The sequence below is a fragment of the Leucoraja erinacea genome, chromosome 38 (genome assembly GCF_028641065.1).
Source record: "Leucoraja erinacea ecotype New England chromosome 38, Leri_hhj_1, whole genome shotgun sequence".
NCBI lineage: Eukaryota > Metazoa > Chordata > Chondrichthyes > Rajiformes > Rajidae > Leucoraja > Leucoraja erinaceus.
The window spans coordinates 6,856,483-6,882,815 of record NC_073414.1 but is presented as its reverse complement, the minus strand read 5'-3'; the positions used below and the strand labels follow the sequence as shown (position 1 = coordinate 6,882,815).

The 26,333-nt window shown below is 48.3% G+C and overlaps 1 protein-coding gene across 1 annotated transcript; it reads right to left on the bottom strand.

Annotated features, from left to right (window-relative positions):
• Window positions 1-68: 68 nt before the first annotated feature.
• Window positions 69-25,947, bottom strand: LOC129714208 (vascular endothelial growth factor A-like). Its single transcript, XM_055663735.1, has 7 exons — window positions 25,409-25,947; window positions 9,010-9,031; window positions 7,601-7,797; window positions 5,023-5,102; window positions 3,963-3,992; window positions 2,892-2,957; window positions 69-2,185 (listed from the first exon to the last, which is right to left on the bottom strand). Exons 1-7 carry the CDS (start codon window positions 25,499-25,501, stop codon window positions 2,146-2,148), a joined length of 528 nt encoding a protein of 175 aa, XP_055519710.1. The 5' UTR covers window positions 25,502-25,947; the 3' UTR covers window positions 69-2,145.
• Window positions 25,948-26,333: the final 386 nt, after the last annotated feature.

Here is a 26,333-nt window from a genome sequence, read left to right as displayed (position 1 = left end):
ATCTTAAAATATTCCAGGACAGTAAAAATAATGACCTCCAGAGGAAACAACAAGTACATTACTCAAAAACAATTAAAATCACATATTTTAATTATTCAGAATAATAAACAGTTGGTACATTTTATACATTAAACTTCAGATTATTCCCCCCATTTTAAACAATAATTCACAAAAGTCAAAACATTTGTTTTATAATTAGTTTCTGCAGTGGAATCAGGGTATAGAATTAGTTCCCGTGTCCCACAGATGTCCACAGTTAGTTTAGAGATACAGCATGGAAACAGGCCCTTCGGCCCATCGGGTCCACGCTGACTGTCGATCACCCATTCACACTAGATTTATCATCCACTCCCTACACACTAGGAGCAATTTACAGAGGGCCAATTAATCTACAAGCCCGCACATCTCTGGGAATGTGGGAGGAAATCAGAGCACGCGGAGGGAATTGGCGAGGTCACAGGAAGAACGTGCAAACTCCACACAGACAGCACCCGAGGTCAGGATCGAACCCAGGTCCCTGGCGCTGTGAAGCAGTGGCTCTATCGGCTGCGCCACTGTGCTGCATTATGTGTGTGAGAGTTCCCTAAAGTAGGCGATTATTGCCCTACAGTCTGGTGCAGGGTTTGAATCCACGAGTCCCACCTCAGCGCTGGATCTAAGCCAGGCTCTCAGGAGGAATGAGATGAGATACGGTCGGTCGGCAAAGTAACATCAAACATTAACTTGCGGGCAGACACATGCAGGAGCAGACGAGTGGTCTAGATAAGGATAAAAGCGCAGATGACTCCGATATCTACAGATACTTCCATTAGTTGGGGAATTACTTCATCCTAGTCACAACAGGAAACACGAGCTAGAATGGAAGGCCAGTGTTGTACTATCGCCCAGCATCAACAACAGGGCAGATCAGTACACACTGGTCTGATGGCCCTGCATGGATTAAGTGTCTGCAGTGATAAGGCTAGTCTGTCTCCTGGCTCCTCATATTACTAATCTGTTCTTACGAAACTGGAGCAGACCTGAAACATTAACCCTGTCTTTCGGCACTGAAAGCTGCCTGAATCTTCAGTTTTAGCATGGAAACTGGCCTTTCACTCCATGCTGACCACTGATCACACTTTTTATATGTTACCCCACTTTCTAAACCACTCCCTACACACTAAGGACAATTTGCAGAAGCCAATTAACGGTACATCTTTGGGATGCGGGAGGAAACCGGAGCACCCGGAGGAAACGCAAGCGGTCTGGGTTTAGTTTAGTTTAGAGATACAGCAGGGAAACAGGCCCTTCGACCCACCGAGCCCACACTGATCAGCGGACACCCAGATACCAAGATATGCAAGGGTTACTTGAAGTTAGGCAAATCAATGGACAGGCTGACTAGGTGAATGTGTTCAGCGAAACGATCGCCCAGTCTCGGTTTGGTCTCGCCGATGTATCAGAGTCCACATCTTGAACAGTGGATGCAGTGGATGAGTTTGGAGGAGGTGCAAGTGAATCTCTGCCAAACCAGAAAGGGCTGTTGGGGTTCTTGGAAACAGGCCCTTTGGCCCACCGAGCCCGCGCCGACCAGCGATCCCCACACATTAACGCTATCCTACACACACTAGGGACAATTTACCGAAGCCAATTAACCTAAAAACCTGCACGTCTTTGGAGTGTGGGAGGAAACCGGAGCACCCGGAGAAAACCCACGCAGGTCACGGGGAGAATGTACAAACTCCGTGCAGACAGCATCTGTGGTCAGGATCGAACCCGGGTCTCTGGCGCTGTGAGGCGGCAAATCTACCGCTGGCCAGTGTTTACACTGAAACTGATGGATAGGAGCGGCTCTGGGTGTGGGGTGAAGCCACTGTTTTGAAAGTTTGTAAGAGGGTCCCGGTCCGGATTGCTATCCTCCTCCTCCTCTCCCCTCCCCACTTTCTCTGCGAGAGGGCTCCCATTCACTGAGGATAGCCACATCAGGAAGTACAAGGATCATTCCCCACAGTCCCCAACCCCTCCCCCCCTCCCCCTCCCTCTGCAGCAGACGGAAGCCATCACCACTCTTTATTGGCACCGACACACTTCCTTCTCAAAGTCTCCCCGCGGTTTAGACGGTATCTCGGTTCACCGGCCCCCGTGTCCATCAACGACCCCCTTCTTTCACGCTGTCTGGGGTCGTTTTCTCCGCACTGTGGGGCATCTGGAAAAGGAAGAGACACAGAGAGAGAGATAAAGAGAGAGAGAGAGAGTGTGCATCGGGAGGGGATATCTTTTGGCTCAGTGTCTTCGAGGTGCATAACCCCACGAGGGGAATAGACCGGATGAACGTGGTCACGGGCAGAGCGTACAAACTCCGCGCAGACAGCACCCGTAGCCGGGATCGGACCCGGGTCTCTGGTGCTGTGAGGCAGCAACTCTACCGCTGCGCTACTGTGCTGCCCCAAAGATCCAAGTTCTACACAAGACCCCAGCATCTGCTGTTCCTCGTATCTTTCTGTACGCATGGACTGACTGCATGATACCCTTTGATCTCTCGTTTTCACACCATACCCTTCCATATCTCTTTCTCCAGCAGACAAATGCTGGAGAAACTCAGCGGGTGAGGCAGCATCTATGGAGAGAAGGAGTAGGCGACGTTTTGGGTCGAGACCCTTCTTCAGACTCAAATATCTTTCTAATTTTTATCTAAAATATCTTTTATATATGATATCAAATAACAAAAAATACTTCAGATTTCCATATCTCACTTCCATTTTTCTTTGTCTCCCTCTCCCCTGAATCTTAGTCTGAAGAAGGGTCTCGACTGGAAACGTCACCCATTCCTTCTCTCCAGAGATGCTGCCTGTCCCGCTGAGTTACTCCAGCATTTTGTGTCTATCTTCGCTGTAAACCAATTGCATACTCACTGGTTGTGTGCAGGCTCATCGTCTAGCTTGATCCTCTTCCGTTGACCTCTCCTCTTGCCGCTTCTCCTGAAAGAAACCATTTGCCCGTTTCGTAAAACTTAGAAAACCATCACACAAAACCACCTCCCTTCCATTGACTCCATCTACACTCCACTGCCTCGGCAAGGCCAGCAGCATAACCAAGGACCAGTCTCAGCCTGGACACTCATTCTTCTCCCCTATCCCATCAGGCAATAGAAAATAGGTGCAGATGTAGGCCATTCGGCCCTTCGAGCCAGCACCGCCATTCAATATAACCATATAACAATTACAGCACGGAAACAGGCCATCTCGGCCCTACAAGTCCATGCCGAACAAATTTTTTTTTTTCCCCTTAGTCCCACCTGCCTGCACTCATACCATAACCCTCCATTCCCTTCTCATCCATATGCCTATCCAATTTATTTTTAAATGATACCAATGAACCTGTCTCCACCACTTCCACTGGGAGCTCATTCCACACCGCCACCACTCTCTGCGTAAAGAAGTTCCCCCTCATATTACCCCTAAACTTCTGTCCCTTAATTCTGAAGTCATGTCCTCTTGTTTGAATCTTCCCTATTCTCAAAGGGAAAAGCTTGTCCACATCAACTTTGTTTATCCCTCTCATTGCTCTGTCTATCCCTCTCTATCCCTCTCAATATGATCATCGCTGATCATCCAAAATCAGTACCCTGTTCCCCATATCCCTCGGTTCCGTTAGCCCTAGGAGCTAAATCCAACTCTTGAAAACATCCAGTGAATCGGCCTCCACTGCCTTCTGTGGCAGAGAATTCCACAGATTCACAACTCTCTGGGTGAAAAGGTTTTTCCTCATCTTAGTCCTAAATGGCCGACCCCTTATTCTCAAACTGTGTGTGACCCCTGGTTCTGGACTCCCACAACATCCGGAACATGTTTTCCGCATCTAGCCAGTCCAATCTCTTAAGAATTTCTACAAGATCTCCTCTCATTATTCTAAAGTTCCAGCGAACATCAAAGAGATTTCCAGATACATTCTCGGATGTTGAACCAACCCTGCGATTTACGTACCTGTCACCTTTCAATCGTTTCCGCCTTGGTCTGAAACAGAGGAGAGATATAAGAGGGAAGTGCAATACAATACACCTCCAGCAGAGGCCATTCTACCCATCTTATACTTGCTAGCACTTTGACTGCTATCCAACTCTTTTCTCCACTAACAGTGGACCAGTGGATATTATTAAGGCAGAGATAGATAGATAGATTCTTGATTAGTACGGGTGTCAGGGGTTATGGGGAGAAGGCAGGAGAATGGGGTTAGGAGGGTGAGATAGATCAGGCATGGTTGAATGGCGGAGTAGACTTGATGGGCCGAATGGCCTAATTCTACTCCTATTCCTTCTGACCTTATGACCCTGTAAATATCTCGTTTAAATACATGTCCAGCATTTTTTCTAAGTTATGTCTGAATCTGTTACAAGGGAAGGGCTGGCACGATGACACAGCAGCAGAGACCCAGGTTCGATCCTGACCACGGGTGCTGTCTGTAAGGATTCGTCACACATCCCAAAGATGTACAGGTTTGTAGATTTTTTAGCTTCTGTAAATTGTCCCAGTGTGTGTGTAGGATAGTGTTAGAGTGCGGGGTGATTGCTGGCAGGCGTGGGAACTCAATGGGCCGAAGGGCCTGTTTCCAAGCTGTATCTCCAAACTAAACTAAATGTCAGGTAAATGCTGCCTGAGCCACCGACTTACTCCAGCACTTTGAGTTTTGGCTCCAGGGAGTGGCGTTCACAAGACTTTAGAATGCTGTCTATGTGGAGTTTACACGTTCTCCATGTGACTGTGTGGGGTTTTTTCTGTTTTCCTCCCACATCCCAAAGATGGACAAAAATGCTGGAGAAACTCAGCAGGTGAGGCAGCGGCTATGGAGAGATGGGATAGGTGACGTTTTGGGGCGAGACCCTTCTTCAGACTCTTTAACTGTTCTCTCTGGAGGAGGGTTCCTGTCGGGGGGGGGAGGAGTGGGGGCAGGGGGTTGGAGAGAACCCTGTGAACGAGCCCTCCCTCCCCTCTCCCCACTTTAACAAGTCAGCACTTAGACCACCCACCGACCCCACACCTTGCTCACCGGCATTCACAGCTACTGTGCTCCATGAAGGTCATCTCCTCGGGCCTGGTCACCTGCTCCAAAGGCTTTAACTTAATGACCTGGAAAACACAGGGCGTTTGAAGGTTGGTTACCCTTGAAGCACGAGGGGTTTTCCCCACAGCCGCCCGCTCAGCACCGAGCCCCCCCCTCCCCCGTCACCCGAGTCAGTCAACCAGCCACACGCCCGCAGTCTTTTACTCTTACTTTAGTTTACTTTAGATATAGAGCCGGGAATCAGGACCTTCGGCCCAACGAGTCCGTGCTGACCAACGATCACCGCATAAACACTATCCCAGTTAAAAGGAAAGCCAATCTCATTACACAGGATCCCACCCACACCCTGCACAAGTCTTTCCAACTTCTGCCATCAGGCCGCCGATATAAAGTCCCCCTATCCAAGAAAAACATCCACAAAAACTCATTCATACCCATTGCCATAAACAGCTTAAATAAAAAATGAACAATGGACAAATTAACCCTGATGCATTGTCACTTTACACGTATCCACAACTTTTATCTTGTCTATTTTTACAGTTTTTAATCTTTATATTTGCTTTTAAGATCGATACACACTGTGTGTGCTCGCAGAAATCTGTGTTGTATGACTGCTTATCAGTACATTGTCCTGTCTGTATGTTGAGCCACGTCAAAGAAGATTTTCTGTTACGACAGACAATAAAGTTTTCTGAATCTGAATCTACACACTAGGGACAATTTGCTATTTTTAACCGATGGTTAAACTGATGGTGAGGGTTGTACATGCCCCTTACCTGTAAGGTGACATTATACCCCTCACCTGTATGGTAATGTTGTACATCTCTTCTCACCTGTACAGTGATGTTGTACATGTCCCCACACCTGTATGGTAATGTTGTACATATCCCCTCACCTGTATGGTAATGTTGTACATATCCCCTCACCTGTATAGTAATGTTGTACATGTCCCCTCACCTGTATGGTAATGTTGTACATCTCTTCTCACCTGTTTAGTGATGTTGTACATGTCCCCACACCTGTATGGTAATGTTGTACATATCCCTTCACCTGTATGGTAATGTTGTACATGTCCCCATACCTGTATGGTAATGTTGTACATATCCCCTCACCTGTATGGTAATGTTGTACATATCCCCTCACCTGTATGGTGATGGTGTACATATCCCCTCACCTGTATGGTAATGTTGTACATATCCCCACACCTGTATGGTAATGGTGTACATATCCCCACACCTGTATGGTAATGTTGTACATATCCCCACACCTGTATGGTAATGGTGTACATATCCCCACACCTGTATGGTAATGGTGTACATATCCCCACACCTGTATGGTAATGGTGTACATATCCCCACACCTGTATGGTAATGTTGTACATATCCCCTCACCTGTATGGTGATGTTGTACATGTCCCCTCACCTGTACAGTGATGTTGTACATGTCCCCTCACCTGTATGGTAATGTTGTACATATCCCCACACCTGTATGGTAATGTTGTACATATCCCCTCACCTGTATGGTGATGTTGTACATGTCCCCTCACCTGTACAGTGATGTTGTACATGTCCCCTCACCTGTATGGTAATGTTGTACATATCCCCACACCTGTATGGTAATGTTGTACATATCCCCTCACCTGTATGGTAATGTTGTACATAACCCCACACCTGTATGGTAATGTTGTACATATCCCCTCACCTGTATGGTGATGTTGTACATGTCCCCTCACCTGTACAGTGATGTTGTACATGTCCCCTCACCTGTATGGTAATGTTGTACATATCCCCACACCTGTATGGTAATGTTGTACATAACCCCACACCTGTATGGTAATGTTGTACATATCCCCTCACCTGTATGGTGATGTTGTACATGTCCCCTCACCTGTACAGTGATGTTGTACATGTCCCCTCACCTGTATGGTAATGTTGTACATAACCCCACACCTGTATGGTAATGTTGTACATATCCCCTCACCTGTATGGTGATGTTGTACATGTCCCCTCACCTGTACAGTGATGTTGTACATGTCCCCTCACCTGTATGGTAATGTTGTACATATCCCCACACCTGTATGGTAATGTTGTACATATCCCCTCACCTGTATGGTAATGTTGTACATAACCCCACACCTGTATGGTAATGTTGTACATATCCCCTCACCTGTATGGTGATGTTGTACATGTCCCCTCACCTGTACAGTGATGTTGTACATGTCCCCTCACCTGTATGGTAATGTTGTACATGTCCCCTCACCTGTATGGTGATGGTGTACATGTCCCCTCACCTGTATGGTAATGTTGTACATGTCCCCTCACCTGTATGGTGATGGTGTACATGTCCCCTCACCTGTATGGTAATGTTGTACATATCCCCACACCTGTATGGTAATGTTGTACATATCCCCACACCTGTAAGGTAATGTTGTACATATCCCCACACCTGTATGGTAATGTTGTACATGTCCCCTCACCTGTATGGTGATGGTGTACATATCCCCTCACCTGTATGGTGATGGTGTACATATCCCCACACCTGTATGGTGATGATATACCCTCACCTGTAAGGTGATGTTGTACACGTCCCGTGCTGTACATCGCAGCTTCTCGTCCCCGCAGCAGCCAGCGCAGCGCAGGAGGGGGACGCAGGAGGGCTTGAAGATCCACTCGGACTCGGTGGGAAACTCCCGCACAACCTCCACCAGCACCTCGATGGTGCGGCAGTAGCTCCGGTTCCACACCTCCTCAAACGGCATGACTGCGGGAACACACACACACACACACACATCACCCGTCTGGCTGGGTCACCATGTTGAGGCTAAGCCTTACTGTGGACTGGCCAAGACTCAGGCAGTGTTTCCCAGTCCCCATCCCACCCCAAACTTAGTAGAACTTTATTATGCAAGGAACTATCAATGGGCAGCACAGAGGGGGAGAGGGGGGGGGGGGGGGGGGAGACAGAGGGTAAAAGAGGGGGAGAAATATGTAATAAAGTTAAGAAGAGGGGGAGAGGGAGAATGCATTGGAAGGAACTGCAGAAGGACTAGGAGTCAGGAGAGAGGGAGACAGAGATATGGAATACACAGATCAAAGGGGACGATGACTAAGGAGATATAGAACGGCTCATTGTGAGCTGAGGGGAAGGTGACAACGAGGCACACAATCAGTAACATTTAATCAGGAGGACGGTGGAAATAGTCGGAGAACTAGGGTGGGGGAGGGGGTGGAGAGAGAGGGAAAGCAAGAGTTACTTGAAGTTAGAGAAGTCAGTGTTCATTCTGCTGGGGTGCAAGCCAAAGACCCTACAGCGAGCAAGATCGTCCACTCAACGAAAAAGACGTAGTACGGTCATGGACAGATTCGTGGGTCATTTTCGGCCCCCATTTCGGTAACCGGCTTCCGTCTCCGCACCAAAGATCCCGTAGCGGAGCAAAGATACTAGTGCGGAGATGGAAGCCGGTTACGGAAACATCCGCGTTAAAATAAAAAGTTCTTTGGGATAAATCTTCTCATTTTCAGAATTATAATTTATTAACACAAACTGTTCCCCCGCAATGTTGATTACATTGCGGGTCGGGTCGGGTCCGGTTACTGAAATGGATGAAAAAAAAAGGCCCACGTTCCGCTCCGTTGCGTACTACACGTCAGCCCATTGGATTTAGCAGGAGTGGTCTATCTTGCTGAGTCTGTTCTATCTATAGGATCTTTGGTGCAAGCTACCCAAGCGAAAGATGAGATGCTGCTCCTCCAATTTGCGCTGGGCCTCACTCTGACATTGGAGGAGGCCCAGGACAGAAAGGACAGCGTGGGAATGGGAGGGGGGCTGAGTGTCTGCTCGGGGGAGGGAAGGGAGTAGAGGTGCAATACTTGGACACACTAAGGTGACACTCAGTCCCGGCAGGTCTGCCCCTCCCCCGGTCTCCTATCTTTGCCCAGAAATAATCTGGATCTCATGTGCATCAAAGCTTACCTCCTGGAGCCTGGCTGGACAGCTGGAAGAAGAAGAGAGAGACACATTTAGTGCTTGTAATTTACAGAAACCGCCCTCCCCTCTCCCCTTCCTCAACCTCTCCACTTCCACGCCATAGGTCTCTGAGCTAAAAGTGAGCAAAACATGCCCGGGCGCTGGGCCTGTGCTCACTGGAGTTTAGAAGGACGAGGGAGACTTCATTGGAACGTACAGGTACTGAATAGTGAAAGGCTTGGATCGAGTGGATGTGGAGAGGATGTTTCAACTAGTGGGAGAGTCTAGGTCACAGCCTCAGGATTAAAGGATGTTCCTTTAGGAAGGAGGCAAGGAGGAATTTCTTTAGTCAAAAGGTGGTGAATTTTCTTGGTTTCTTGGTCCTCCAAAATATTCCAAATGGAATTTAAACTGGAGGTGGTGGAGTTCTTTGCCACAGAAGGCTGTGGAGGCCACGTCAATGGATATTCTTAAGGCAGAGATAGATAGATTCTTCAGTAGTATGGGTGTCAAGGGTTATGGGGAGAAGGCAGGAGAATGGGGTTGAGAGGGAGAGATAGATCAGCCATGATTGAATGGCGGAGAGGACTGGATGGGCCGAATGGCCTACTTCTGCTTTAATCCCATATCACCTTATTGCAGACTCACTGAGAGGGGTTGGAGACAGGACAGGCAATTGAAGGATGTCTAAAGTGTGTAGGAAGGAGAAGGCAAGCTGGACGATGAGTCTGCACATCAAGGAACTGCAGATGCTGCTTTACACCATAGACACGATATGCTGGAGTAACTCAGCGAGCCAGGCATCATCTCTGGAGAGATGGAATGGGTGACAATTCGGGTCGAGACCCTTCTTCAGACCATGTGTGTTTGACTCCAGGGTAAGGTCAAGGTTCGTGTTCATAAAGGATAGGAGCAGAATTAGGCCATTCGGCCCATCAAGTCCTTGGTCGGCCGAAGGGTCTGTATCCACACTAAAGTTTGAAGGGGGTTTCAGAGGGCAGATCAGAACAGTGTAATGGCTATCACTCTGGAGCTAATATTTCCGCCCACAAAGTACTTGTGTAAACCATCTGGGTTTTAATGTTAATCCAGTGCTTCCACAACATCTGGCAATGGCTCACAATGCCAGATGTGATTGATTAATAGCGTTCATTCTTCAGCAGTTGTGGCGGGGTTTTACGCTCATTCCTACAGATGTGGTCGGATTTGTTGTAGGATCAGCAGTTGTGGTGGGATTTACCCCGATCTCCCATATTCTCCTTCTAACATAACCACTCAGTCACCATACTTCATGTCAACACCACATCTATATACTATTAAAAGTCTCGACTTGTTTATTTGTCTGGCTGTCTGTGATCTCAGGAGCTATGCCAAAACGGTACACAATAGCACAAAAATTATTTGCAGAATCTTACTCAGATTTTTCCCGTGGTAATTCGTATCAAGTTTCTTCACATTTGAGGTTATATTTCACAAGTTAATGATATTTCAAGGTTTACAAAACTTTAACAAGATTTTTTACTGTTAAAATCCTTCCTGCCAGCTTCCAACAAACTTTGATACAAAGTTGCAATACTCTGCTTTCACCAACTTTTCACCTGAATGGGATATCACAGTCCTCCACCTGACATTTGCAACAATGTTGCCATCATACAACACTTACTCCAGCTCCTGGCGGAACAGGAGGGGGAGGGCGAATTGGTATTGCAATTAGGGAATTGCAATTGGATTTTTTTTTTTTTAAATCCAGTGCTGGGGGAGGCAGGGGAGTGCTGGAATCTTACATTCGGCAACGGGTTGGAGGAGTTGGGGGACCACGTCTCCCGTGGGGGCTATGGGTTAGTGGTGCAATATTGCATTGGGGAACAGGTTGCATTGGGGGACCAGGCCTCCGATGTGACAGGGACCCAACGGGTCCCACTTGTTAAGAAATTAAAGTGGCTTTTTTAAAAATCCACAGCTCCAGTCACTTCCCTTATCTCATTGTTCTCTGATCCAACTCATTCATGTAAGGGAGGAACTGCAGATGCTGGTTTGAACCGAAGATAGACACAGAAAGCTGGAGTAACTCAGCGGGCCATGCAGCGTCTCTGGAGAGAAGGAATAGGTGGCGTTTCGGGTCTGATGTTGGTGTACACTTCTACAACGGTGGCAATAGATGCACGGTGGCGCAGTGGTAGAGTTGCTACCTCACAGCGCCAGAGACCCGGGTTCGATCCCACTATGGGTACTGTCTGTATGCAGTTTGTACATTCTCCTTGTGACCGCGTGAGTTTACTCCGGGTGCTCCGGATTCCTCCCACATTTCAAAGATGTACAGGTTTGTAGGTAGATTGGCTTCGGCAAGTTGTAAACTTGTCTCTAGTGTGTAAAATACTGCTAGTGTACGGGGTGATCGCTGGCTGGTGTAAACTCAGTGAGGCAAAGGACCCGTATCCAACCTGTATCTCTAAACTAAAAAGAAGAGATAACTCAAAAACTAAAGACGTGCGTATGACGAGTTATTTGGTGGCTGCAACTTGCCCCTGGAGAGTGGGCAACAGGAAGAATCTGGGACAACTGCATGGGTTGAAATGGTTTGGTGGCACCTGGGCCAAGTGAGGCTAGTGTAGATGCATCCTGCAGGGCATCTTGGTCAGTATGGGCAAGTTGGGCCGAAGGGTAGAAACAAAGAACTGCAGATGCTGGTCAATACACAAAAGAACACAACGTGCTGGAGTAACTCAGCGGGTCAGGCAGCATCTCTGGAGAGCATCGATAGGTGATGTTTCGGGTTGGAATCTAAAGGGATGTTTTGGGTCAGGACCCTCTTAGGGCAGCGGTAGCACTACCCTAAAGCAGCAGTAGAGTTGCTGACTTGCAGCGAATGCAGCGACAGAGACCTGGGTTCGATCCTGACTAAGTTCTCAGCAACTAAGTTACAGAGAAAGGTTGAACAAGTTAGGGCTTTATTCTTTGGAGCGCAGAAGGTTAAGGGGGGACTTGATAGAGGTTTTTAAAATGATGAGAGGGATAGACAGAGTTGACGTGGATAAGCTTTTCCCACTGAGAGTAGGGAAGATTCAAACATGACGAGAATTAAGGGACTGAAGTTTAGGGGTAACATGAGGGGGAACTTCTTTACTCAGAGAGTGGTAGCTGTGTGGAATGAGCTTCCAGTGAAGGTGGTGGAGGCAGCTTCGTTTTTATCATTTAAAAATAAATTGGATAGTTATATGGATGGGAAGGGAATGGAGGGTTATGGTCTGAGTGCAGGTATATGGGACTAGGGGAGATTATGTGTTCGGCACGGACTAGAAGGGTCGAGATGGCCTGTTTCCGTGCTGTAATTGTTATATGGTTATATGGTTATAACGTGCACAAACAGAAGATCAAATAGAACAAGTTGTCCAACAATTTTAGGCTGTGCACGCCACACAAAAGAAGAAGAAGCTCTCTAAACTGAACTAAACATGGATAGGGGACCTGAAGGGTCTTGACACAAAACGTCACCTATCCATGTCAAAGAAATGTCCGGACCTGAAATGTCTCCTATCCATGTTCTCCAGAGATGCTGCCTGGCCCGCTGAGTTCCTCCAGCACTTTGTGCCCCTATGGGCTGAAGGGCCTGTTTCCATGCTGTATGAATCTACGACTCGATGAGAGTTGACAGGAGTAAAGGATTAGAGTCGGATTAGCGTAAGAATGGTCAGCTGGCCAAAGGGATTGGATCTGTGCTGTACGCCTCCCTCAGGCATTGAATAACGTCTTAAAGTTAATTAAAAATAAAATAAAAGCAGCAGCTTCTGATCTTTCTTCCAGCTGGCAATCATGGATCTGACAAAGATTAGTTTTCCAGGACTACTCTTGGCAGCAGCATGGCTGCACTGAGTCAGAGGGAAATCTACAACCGACTTATTCCCATTCTAACACAACCACTCAGTCACCAGACATCTTGTCCGCACACCACTTCAAGAAATAAAAATCGCTCTTTTAAAAATCCGCAGCTCCCTGATCCGTTCTCCCTCCCATCCTCACATCAGTCTGAAGAAGGGTTTTAGGTTTTGGCCCAAAACGTTGCCTATTTCCTTCGCTCCACCGATGCTGCCTCACCCGCTGAGTTTCTCCAGCATTTTTATCTACCCCCGATCTCATTGTTTTCTGATCCAACTCATGGGCTGAAGGGCCTGTTTGTTTCCATGCTGTATCTCTATAAAGTTGAACGTCTGAAGCTCCGAGTTGTACAGTGTGTTTAAGACGGAGTTAGATGTGGCCCTTGTGGCTAAGGGGATCAAAGGGTATGGAGAGAAGGCAGGTTCGGGATACTGAGTTGGATGATCAGCCATGATCATATTGAATGGCGGTGCAGGCTCGAAGGGCCGAATGGCCTACTCCTGCACCTAATTGATGGCCCAGCTTGCCCACACCGACCAACATGCCCCACCTATACTCGTCCACCTGCCTGCGTTTTGCCCAGGGGTGGGGAACCTGCGCCCTTCTAAGCCATTAGGTGCGGCCTTTTGAATGAATCCAAATTCTGTAGAACAAATCTTTTTATTATTATTAATATGTTTTTGTTTGTCTTTTATTATTTTTATTTTAAACTTAAAATGAACGTGTTTAAAATACCAAAGAGTAAATGAAGATTCAACAAAATAATCCTCCCCGGATGACGGCCACAATTAAAACATTAGTAAGTCATGAGGGCTATTTTCACAAAATAATGTACATTTTGAAGTATATCCAATTGAAGTTTCTTGGATGCGGCTGTATTAGATTACAGGTAACTTAATGCGGCATTCCACCATGAGAAGGTTCCCCACCCCTGGTTTGGCCCATATCCCTCTAAACCTGTCCTTTCCATGGAAGGTAGACAAAAATGCTGGAGAAACTCAGCGGGTGCAGCAGCATCTATGGAGCAAAGGAAATGGACCTGTCCAAATGCTGTTATAGTACATGCCTCCTCTGGCAGCTGATTCCATACATCCACCACCCTTAATGAGAAAAAGTTAGCCCTCGGGTTCCTATTAAACCTTTCTCCCCTCACCTTAAATACGAGTTACAGCAGCGATTCAGGTCACTGGTAACCGATAAGATTTTACCACTGGATGCGAAGAGATCTATCGCAGTCGCTGCCTCAAAAAGACTGGCAGCATCATCAAGGACCCACACCATCCTGGCCACACACTAATCTCCCCGCTACCTTCAGGTAGAAGGTACAGGAGCCTGAAGACTGCAACGTCCAGGTCCAGGAATAGCTACTTCCCCACAACCATCAGGCTATTAAACTCAACTCAAACAAAACTCTGAACATTAATAGCCTATTATATGTTTATTTGCACTTTATCTGTTTTATTTATTCATGTGTATATATATTTATACAATGGTATATGGACACACTGATCTGTTCTGTATTCATGCCTACTATGTTCTGTTGTGCTGAAGCAAAGCAAGAATTTCATTGTCCTATCTGGGACACATGACAATAAACTCTCTTGAATCTTGAAGGGAGGGCAGGTGGTAAAAGCACTCTTGGGATCTTAGATCAGCAGACTCGCTGTAAATGGCTCGATTGTAATCATGTATTGTCATTCGGCTGGCTGGAGAGCAAACAACAAAACGCTTTTCACTGTACCTCGGTACACGTGGCAATAAACGGAACGCCGCTCCAACACGGGGTTAAGTTAAAGTTCGCACATTCAGAGACTTCCACCTGCAGCGCACATCGGTTAAATTCCTCGCTGCTATTAAACGTCTCTGTGGTAGAGTTTCAAAAAATAAATAAAAAATCTACAACTTGGAAACTTCTCCAATAAAGAGGACGAAATGTCCTTGGCAGGGAAACAAAGAGACGGGGGAAAAGAGCTCTCTGAACGCCAGCCCTCAATGTGGCACCGAGAAGCACTTGTATCGTATGGGAATAGGAGGAGGGGCGTGATTCAGATGGGGGGGGGGGATACTATCCCATTCCGGGCCTTGAAGGGGGTGGAGGTGATTTTGAGGGATTTTGGTGGAGGAAACATAGAAACATAGAAAATAGGTGCAAGAATAGGCCATTCGGCCCTTCGGGCCTACACCGCCATTCAATATGATCATGGCTGATCATCCAACTCGGTATCCTGTACCTGCCTTCTCTCCATACCCCCTGTTCCCTTTAGCCACAAGGGCCACATCTAATTCAAGGGCCACATCTAAGGGGATCAGGGGGTATGGAGAGAAGGCAGGTACGGGATACTGAGTTGGATGATCAGCCATGAACATATTGAATGGCGGTGCAGGCTCGAAGGGCCGAATGGCCTACTCCTGCACCTAATTTCTATGTTTCTATGTTTCTATTCCATCTTAAATATAGCCAATGAGCTGGCCTCAACTACCTTCTGTTGCAGAGAATTCCACAGATTCACCACTCTCTGTGTGAATTTTTTTTTTCTCATCTCGGTCCTAAAGGATTTCCCCCTTATCCTTAAACTGTGTGACCCCTTGTTCTGGACTTCCCCAACATCGGGAACAATCTTCCTGCATCTAGCCTGTCCAACCTCTTAAGAATTTTGTAAGTTTCTATAAGATCCCCCCCCCCCTCAGTCTTCTAAATTCTAGCGAGTACAATCCGAGTCTATCCAGTCTTTCTTGAGAAATGAGGAAGAAATGCGGGCATGGAGGGCCAGGAGACGACAGGAGGCAGAACCAGTGGTCGCACACAGTTTAAGGCTAAGGGGTCGGCCATTTTGGACTGAGATGAGGAAAAAACCCTTTCACCCAGAGAGTTGTGAATCTGTGGAATTCTCTGCCACAGGAGGCAGCGGAGGCTGATTCACTGGATGTTTTCAAGAGAGAGTTAGATTTATCTCTTAGAGCTAACGGAATCAAGGGGTAATGGGGGAAAAAACAGGAACGGGGGAACTGATTTTGGATGATCAGCCATGATCATATTGAATGGCGGTGCTGGCTCGAAGGCAAAATGGCCGACTCCTGCATCTATTGTCTATTTCTTGTTTGGTTTCTTGGTCCTCCAAAATATTCCAAATGGAATTTAAACTGGAGGTTTGGAGAAACTTTATGTTTCTATGGATGAGTGGGTGGGCAGAGGGGGAGGAAGTGCTGTATCTAGAAATGCTCTGAAGAAGGTTCTAGACCCAAAAGGTCACCCGTTCCTTCTCTCTAGAGAAGCTGCCTGAACCGTTGAGTTACTCCAGCATTTTGTGACAATGACACCCGTGTCTGAGCAGGGACAGTCACGCAGACAGCACTGGTGGGCCAGAGCCAAGAGATTTCGCTTCCGACACTGTCTATTTTTGGGCAGGTTGCAACTCGCAGTTTAAATCCACAGCTGATGCAATTTCCACAATCACTGCCGCAGTGCACAAAACCCCCTTGGGACCGAGAGGGCAGACAGAGAGGCCACCCCCAGAGCTGAAGTGAACTTCTAACTCTCATCCCCCTTCCCCTCCCCCCACCCCCTCCTGGATCCGAGACACGGGCCACAAATCAGAGAGTTGAAACAACAGTCTGAAAGTCCCCAGGCTCTTTTAAAAGGGGCTTAGAAAGTGGCAGTGTAGGGAAGGAGCTAATCTGCATTATCCTACACACTCGGGAAGTCAATTAACCTGCAGGAAGGAGCTACAGATGCTGGTTTATACCAGAGAGACAGACACAAAATGCTGGATGTTTAAGAAGGAACTGCAGATGCTGGAAAATCGAAGGTAGACAAAAATGCTGGAGTAACTCAGCGGGTGCAGCAGCATCTATGGAGCGAAGGAATAGGTGACGTTTCGGGTCGAGACCCATCTTCAGACTGACAGTCAGGGGAGAGGGAAATGAGAGATCTATAGAACAAATGAATGTGAGTTTGGGTTAAAACATGGATGTAGAGGTAGAGAGTAGGAGGACTCAGAGAGTGGGTGCAGCAGTCTCTCTCAGAGACACACACACACACACACACACAGAGACAGTCACACAGAGACAGACACAGTCACACAGAGACACAGACAGTCGCACAGAGACACAGACAGTCACACAGAGACACAGACAGTCACACAGAGACAGACACAGTCACACAGAGACAGTCACACAGAGACAGTCGCACAGACACACACACAGAGACACAGACAGTCACACAGAGACACAGACAGTCACACAGAGACAGACACAGTCACACAGAGACAGTCACACAGACAGAGACAGTCGCACGGACAGACACACACAGACAGAGTCACACACGCACAGTCGGACACACACACACAGTCGGACACACACACAGCAGAACAGAGCAGATGAGCAGGTCATCTAGATGGCTAGATCTGCTGGTGGGTTTGGTTTAGTTTAGAGATACAGCGTGTAGGAAGAAATGTTAACTCCGAGCTATGACTGTACTGTTTTGAACTGCCCTCTGAACGCCCTCAGCAAGAGGCACGAAAACTGGATCTCACCAGTGAGTGACTTAGTTTAGTTCAGAGACACAGCATGGAAACAGGCCCTTTGGCCCACCGAGTCCATGCCAACCATCGATCACCCGCTCATACATGTTATCCCACTCTCTCATCCACTCCCAACATACTAAGATCCATTTACAGAGGCCCAATTAACCTACAAACCCACAGGTCCTTTAGGATGTGGGAGGAAACTGGAGCACCTGGAGGAAACCCACGGGAGTTCCCACAGAACGGATTTCTAGAACACATTGCAGAGTCATCTGAGCAAATGTTCATAAGTGATAGGAGTAGAATTAGGCCATTCGGCCCATCATGTCTACTCCGCCATTCAATCATGGCTGATCTATCTCGCCATTCTCCTGCCTTCTCCCCGTAACCCCAGACACCCACACTAATCAAGAATCTATCTATCTCTGCCTTAAAAATATCCACCGATGTCCTCCGCAGTCTACTGTGGCAATGAATTCCACAGATTCACCACCCTCTGACTATAGAAATTCCTCCTTTGGGAAATTCCTTCCCAAAGGAACGTCCTTTAATTCTGAGGCTATAACTCTCCCTCTAGTGGAAACATCCTCTCCACATCCAGTCTATCCAAGCCTTTCACTGTTCTGTGAGTTTCAATGAGGCTCTCACCCCCCCCCCCCCCCCCCCCCCGTCCTAAACTCCATCAAGTACAGTCAAACGCTCATCATATGTTGGGAAATAGGTGTCGATGAAAATAGACTACCACGCAACTTAGAATGCAGACAAGACTGTCGAGAATGTTGCCAGGGCTCTAGAAAAAAGTTTCTATAACACATTGCAGAGTCATCTGAGCATTTGTTAATAAGCCACAGGGGGAGGCCATAAGACCAAGGACCTGAAGACATAGGAGCAGAGTTGGGCCATTCGGCCCATCAAGTCTACTCCACTGTTCGATCATGGCTGATCTATCTTTCTCTCTCAACCCCATTCTCCTGCCTTCTCCCCATAACCCCTTTTTTTTGTTTTTGTTTATTTTATTAGAAGTTAATACAGCACAAAACAGTACAGTGGAACCTATGTAATACCGTAATCCATTCTATGTACAACCTCTAGTTTTATGTTATAAGAAGGAAGTAAGCAGGACAAGAAAAAGAAAACAATAGAAAGGGGAAAAAGTGGAAAAATAGATGGTAGAGAGTAGAAAAACGTGAAGTGTGTATATAAAAAATAAAAAAAGGAAGAGAGAAAGTGGAAAGTAGAAATAGAAGAGAAGGCCCCTTAAAAGAGAATTTTTCAAATCTGTATTCGGAGATGTAGATCTATCCGCGTCATGAACTGAAATCGGCAATCCTTACGGTACCGCTGCATCACATGATTCCAAAAAGTCGATGAAAGGAGACCAACTCCTTAAGAATTGGTCATATTTATCTATTAGTCGGAGTCTCATTTCTTCAAGGCGTGCTATGTCCATCATATTCCTAATCCACATTTTAACAGTTGGTGTGGTTGTATTTTTCCAAAATTTAAGTATCAATTTCTTTCCAATTATTAACCCATAATTAAAAAAAACATTTTGATCTTTATTTAAATTGGTATCTTCTCCTATTATTCCAAATATAATCCATTCCGTTTTGGGTTCTATTCTTGACTTGAAAATCTTTGTAAATATTTCTCCCCATAACCCTTGACGCCATAACTAACCAGGAACCCATCAATCTCCGCGTTAAACGTACGCAATGACTTGTCCTCCACAGCCGTCTGTGACAATGAACTCCACAGATTCACCACCCTCTGACGACAGAAACTCGATAGAGAGGTTGGGCAGGCTCAGAGTTTATTCCATGGGAGTGCAAGAGGATGATGGATAATCTTCTAGAAGTGTATAAAATGATGAGTGGAATAGACAGGGTGAATGCACAGAGTCTTTTACCCAGAGTGGGGGAATCGAGAACCAGAGGACATAGGTTGAAGGTCAGAGGGGGAAGGTTTAATAGGAACGCGAGGAGTAGCTTTCCCCACACAGAGGGTGGTGGGAATGCGGAACTTTGCTGCAAGAGGAGGTAGTCGAGGCAGGGACTAGAACAACAAGCCCTGTCTGAGGTCATTTGTGGTTGACCCCATTTGTTCCAAGTCTTTTCACCAAAGACCCTACAGCGAGCAAGATCGCCCACTCGACGAAAAAGACGTAGTACGGGTCATGGGCAGATTCACGGGTCATTTTCGGCCCCATTTCCGTAACCGGCTTCCGTCTCCGCACCAAAGATCCCGTAGCGGAGCAAAGATACTAGTGCGGAGACCAGCCACCCCTGAACATTAACACTATCCTACACACACTGGGGATCATTTTACATTCATACCAAGCCAAGTAACCTAAACCTGCACGTCTTTGGAGTGCGGGAGGAAACCGGAGCACCCGGAGAAAACCCACGTGGTCACGGGGAGAACGTGCAAACTCCGTACAGACAGCACCCGTAGTCAGGATCGAACCGGGTTTCTGGCGCTGTGAGGCAGCGACTCTACCGCTGCGCCACCGTGCCGCCCCAAACTTAAGGGTGACTTGCAGCTGGAATGCGGATCGAATTTTTTAAAAAAAAGTGAGATTGATGTAGGCTTGGATGGGCGCAGTTCAAGAGTCTTTCCTTTGAACATCACAGAGGACACTATCAATGTGTCCTATTTTAGGCCAACATAAACATTACAATTCGTCAGCATAAAGATTCTCATCCTATCTGATGGGTGGGCGCGGACTCGGCGGGCCGAAGGGCCTGCTCTGGCGCCGTACCTCTCCGTGACTCTGCGATGAACCTTCTTCACGGTGGACGGGAGAACGAGTGACCTTTACCTGGGGGATAGTTGGTGGGAATGTGTTTCGTTAGGATGAAACTGGAGTGGGCAAAGGGCCCTTCAATAGGAGCAGGGCCAGCCAGAGAAGTGGGAGGATGAGTCAACTAAGTCTTTAACCAAAAGCATATGGGCCGGGGAGGTTTACAACGGGGACGTCCCAGGGGAGGGGATCCGTGCCAAACTCCAACTAGCGTGGGAAACCATGGAATAGCCGACGGGAGACAAGCCGAGCAGAGGCCGCGGGCTGCGGCCAAGGGTAAGGACAAAGAACAGTGGGGGGCGGGGAGGGGAGGCAAAGTCTTGTGACTCTATTTGATCCAAGAGGAAGCAGCTGTTTAGAAACGGCACTCAGGCGTGATGTGCAAATGATGGCCAAGTGGAACAGGCCCTCCACTTTCCTCCCACATCCCACGGAGTTGTTAATGGGCCACCATCAATTGGCCCAGGTGCGTGGGTGATTTTAACACATAGAAACATAGAAAATAGGTGGAGTAGGCCATTCGGCCCTTCGAGCCAGCACCGCCATTCTATATGATCATGGCTGATCATCCAACTCAGCATCCTGTAGAAACATAGAAACATAGAAAATAGGTGCAGGAGTAGGCCATTCGGCCCTTCGAGCCTGCACCGCATTCAACATGATCATGGCTGATCATCCAACTCAGTATCCCATCCCTGCCCTCTCTCCATACCCCCTGATCCCTTTAGCCACAAGGGCCACATCTAACTCCCTCTTAAATATAGCCAATGAACTGTGGGGCCTCAACTACCTTCTGTGGCAGGGAATTCCACAGATTCACCACTCTCTGTGTGTGAAAAATGTTTTCCTCATCTCAGTCCTAAACGATTTCCCCCTTATCCTTAAACTGTGTGGCCCCTTGTTCTGGACTTCCCCAACATTGGGAACAATCTTCCTGCATCCAGCCTGTCCAACTCCTTAAGAAGGGGTGTGGGCGGCAGCAGTGGGAATGTTCTGGTGAACGGAGGAGGCGGACAACCCCCTTCCGTGCATTGGGGAAACGCCGGAAAACTCTCTGGAGTAAGATTCGAACCTGCAACCTTCAGATGAGAAATGGGCAAGATTAGGGACAGAAGAGAGGGTTCTTTGTTGCTCCCTGACTCAAGGCCATTCATCCATTGGGCCTCTCATTGGATTTAATACCCTTTGACTTTTGTCAAGTGTTAGCTTTCTCTGTGCCAATTATGCTGCTCACGAACAAAAAAACCTTCTGCACGTCTGGCACAGGAAGCAAAATCCATCGCTCACTCAAATGGCCCACGCCAGGCAGAATACAGAGTGGATCAGGAGAGGTGGCATCAACGTGACTCCATTAGACAATGCGAGCGTGTTTGCACAGCTTGTGTTTACACTCACTGGGGGAAATACAGCTGCATACGCACACGTACATGCACACACACACACACGCACACGCACGCGCACGTCTGGCCCATTGATTGATTTAAATGATCGATTGAAAGATATAGCAAAGGAACTGGCCCTTCGGCCCACCGAGTCCACACCGACCATCGATCACCCGTTCATGTCAGTTCTATGTTATCCCTGTCTATTTCCCACCACAGAACCTGCCCAACCCACTGAGCTCTTCCAGCTCTTTGTTCCAGCATCCTGGTTTTATCCGGGTGAGGCAGCATCCCTGGAGAGAAGGAATGGGTGATGTTTCAGGTGGTCTGAAGTCTGTGTGTGTCTTTGGTTTAAACCAGCATCTGCAGTTCCTTCCGACACATGTATGTATTCTGCACTCTGTACCATCCACGTTGCTCTGCCTATTGCACTTGCAATGATGCACGATATATCTGATCTGAGGTAGACACAAAATGCTGGAGTAACTCAGCGGGCGAGGCAGCACCTCTGGAGATGCCACCCATTCCTTCTCTCCAGAGATGCTGCCTCACCCGCTGAGTTACTCCAGCATTTTGTGTCTACCTTTGATTTAAACCAGCATCTGCAGTTCTTTCTTACACATATATCTGATCTGTTTGGATAGCATTCAAAGCAGATTTTTCACTGTACCTCAGTCCAAAAATTGACTCTCTCCGTGACAATAATAAGTTAAAAAAAGTTACCCCTTGGGTTCCTATTAAATCTTTCCCCCCTCACCTTAAACCTATGCCCTCTGGTTCTCGATTCCCTTACACTTGGAAAAAGACTGTGTGTTTACCCCATCTATTCCTCTCATGATCAACACCCTCTCTCTGCCGCCTGTTCCAATTCTCTCCGGTCTGATGTTTAACTTTCACCTCCTGAAAGCCCAAACTCAAACTCAACCCCCTGTCCCATGGTACGAGTTCATTCCAAGAGCTCTCCCGAGTTTAAAAAAAATCAAACTCGTGGTAAGCACAGAGAATGAACGTAGCGGGTACGTCGGAGCTTGGGGACGTCTCTTAGCGCTAACGGCAGGTACTCGGGAAGACTCGTTAACGGCAGGGAAGCACGGGAAGACTGGTGAAGATTTTTCAACACGATGAAAAATGTCCACGAGAGCCCCGAGTACCGACGAGTGGCCATTACCGTAAATCTCCGAGTTCGAATCAGGGCAAACTCGGGAGAACTCTTGGAATGAACTCGTACCGTGGGACAGTGCTATAATAACATTACTGTTTGTATGTGTCGGAAGGAACTGCAGATTAAACCGAAGATAGACACAGAGTGCTGGAGTACCTCTTGAGCGAAGGAATGGGTGACGTTTCGGGTCGTGACTAGTCTTCAGACTGAGAGTCAGGGGAGAGGGAAACGAGAGATATGGAAGGGCGAGGTGTGAAAACGAGAGATCAAAGGGGACAAAGGTCAAGGAAAAATGTAGAATAGATCATCGTTAGTTAGGGGAACGAGGCCTAAAATGTAATCAAGGAGGCAGTCAGACTGGTGGGAGAACTGGGACGGGATGGAGAGAGGGAAAGCAAGGGTTACTTGAAGTTAGAGAAGTCAATGTTCATACCGCTGGGGTGTAAGTTGCCCAAGCTGAACACGAGGTGCTGTTCCTCCAATTTGCGCTGGGCCTCACTCTTGGAGGCCCAGGACAGGAAGGTCAGTGTGGGAATGGGAGGGGGAGTGTTTCCAGTCTGAAGAAAATTCTCCACCCGAAACGCCACCCATTCCTTCTCTCCAGAGATGCTGCCTGTCCCACTGAGTTACTCCAGCTGTTTGCGTCTATCTGCTGTTTGTATCCTTATAACTCCCTCATAGTCTCCACACACGTCCCCATTGCAAGGTGCAAACCAGGGACGTTGCTTGAAGGCGAGAGGCGAAAGAAAATAAAAGTTAATTCACAGAGTACTTTGCACGGTGGTGCAGCGGTAGAGTTTGTACGTTCTCCCCGTGACCCGCCTGGATTTTTCTCCGGGTGCTCCGGTTTCCTCCCACACTCCAAAGACGGACAGGTTTGTAGGATAATTTGGCTTCACCAGTGTGTGTAGGATAGTGGAGAATCGCCGGTCTGGGCGGACTCGGTGGGCCGAAGGGCCTGTTTCCGCGCTGTATCTCTAAAACGAACTAAATTGGCCAGACAGGGCTAGCGATCAATACACCAGCCTGAGTCAGACTGGGGGACGAGGGGGATTTAAATACTCATTCCTTCTCGCCAGAGACGCCGCCTGTCCCGCTGAGTTATTCCAGCATTTTGTGTCTATCTTCAATGTAAACCAGCATCTGCAGTTCTGGCCAATGGTAACTAACGCAAGGGCCGGATACAACATTCGGCCCACTCTCCCCACACTAACACCATCCTACACCCGCTCGGGATATACCGAGCCAATTAACCTACAACACTACAACACGTCTTTGGAGTGTCGGGAGAAACCGGAGCTCCCGGAGAAAACCCACGCGGGTCACGGGGGTTGAAAAGTACAAACTCCGTACAGACAGCACCCGTAGTCGGGATCGAACCCGGGTCTCTGGCGCTGTGAGGCAGCAACTCTACCGCTGCGGCCCCGGATTATATCACCCGGTTTTGTAACTGCATACTGATGTCATTCATTGAAATGCAACTTGCAGGGTGGTATTCCAATGTCCCGTTCTCTCCTCCTCCACCCCCCCCCCCCCCCCTCCCCTCCCCCCCCTCCCCCCCCCCCCCCCCCCCCCCCCCCCTCCCACCGCCCCTCCACCCCCCCCCCCAAACATCATTGACCTCCTGTAGATTTACCGGCACGGGCTGTAACATGCACCATTCAACAGCATCAATTACAAAGGGCGAAGTTGGTGAGTGAAACTTATTAAGGGATTGGACACGCTGTACGCAGGAAACATCTTCCCGAAGTTGGGGGAGTCCAGAACCAGGGGCCACACACAGTTTAAGAATAAGGGGTAGGCCATTTAGAACTGAGATGAGGAAAACCTTTTACACATAGAGAGTGAAAATTTGTAGAATTCTCTGCCTCAGAAGGCAGTGGAGGCCGATTCGCTGGATGCATTCAAAAGAGAGTTAGATTTAGCTCTTTGGGCTAACGGAATCAAGGGATATGGGGAGAAGGCAGGAACGGGGTACTGATTGGGGATGATCAGCCATGATCACATTGAATGGCGGTGCTGGCTCGAAGGGCCGAATGGCCTACTCCCGCATTTATTGTCTATGTTTCTATGTATGAATTCGCTACTTTGGAGAGACCCCTCCGCTCTCGCCAAAGCAATTACCTCTCCAATCTCCCCCCCCCCTTTAATCCCCAACCCTTCCTTCCCCTCAACCCTAAACCCATCCCCTCATAACCCCAACCCCCTCCCTCTCCACAAACCCCGACCCCCTCCCCAAAACACTCGAAACCCTACCGTACAACCCCATGGGAATGATCAGCCATGATCACATTGAATAGCGGTGCTGGCTCGAAGGGCCGAATGGCCTACTCCTGCACCTAATGTCTATTGTCTGTCCCCTCCCCAAAAGCACCCCACAGTCCTCAACCCCCTCCCCCGACAATCATCAACCCCCTCTCCCCAAAACACCTCCTTCCCCTATCCCCAACTCCGCGACCCCCCCTCCTAAAGCACTGGACCCCCCAAAGCACTCGACCCAACCCCTCCCCATTACATAACCCCCCCCATCCATAACCCTCCCTTAAAACACACACTCACCTCAAGTCTGTTTCCCCTTCCCCGAACACCCCCTCCCAAAACACACACTACCCCCCCTCCCCAAAACACACACTGCCCTCCTCCCCTCCTCCCCGGGACGTACCTGGCACACGGACAGTAGCAGTAACGGTATCGGTAGCAGAACGGGGCGGAGAGGCGACCTGGCGCATCGCTGCCGTGTCCCTGGACCCTTCATGGGAGCCGCGGGGGGAGACAGAGAGAGGGGGGGGGGGTTCCGACCAGGGGAGAAATCCCTCCAGAGATCAGTGAATGAACAGGGAGAGAGAGTCAGGAACTGGGCGGCAGAGGCGCGCGTGTGTGTGTGTGTGTGAGAGAGACAGAGAGATACAGACTAGATAAACAGTGTAACAGACAAGGGGTGGAGTTGCAACAAAGACGCGGTCTGAGTGTAAATGGCAACACAGACGGATACAGAGTGTCAGGCAGGGATATTCACAGCATGGTTACTGTTGCTGTCCCCGGCTCCCTGTCACTCTCTCTCTCCCCACCCGGTCTCAGACACTCTCTTCCCCACAGCCCAGCCGCTTCACTGAAACCAAAGATCCTATAGCAGAACCTTTCATGGCTTTTTCACATCTTGGGCGCGCTCCCGAGTCACGGGATTCCCGGCGCGCCCCCGAGTCACGGGATCGCTGGCAGGGGGCGAGCCTGGGCTTGGTTGTGAAACATGTGCGGGTGTCCGCGGTCTTCTGTGCCCGATGTTGGGGGAGTCCAGAACCAGGGGCCACACACAGTTTAAGAATAAGGGGTAAGCCATTTAGAACGGAGATGAGGAAACACTTTTTCTCACTGAGAGTGGTGAGTCTGTGGAATTCACTGCCTCAGAGGGCGGTGGAGGCCGGTTCTCTGGATGCTTTCAAGAGAGAGCTAGAAACATAGAAACATAGAAAACAGGTGCAGGAGTAGGCCATTCAGCCCTTCGAGCCTGCACCGCCATTCAATATGATCATGGCTGATCATCCAACTCAGATAGATAGGGCTCTTAAAAATAGCGGAGTCAGGGGGTA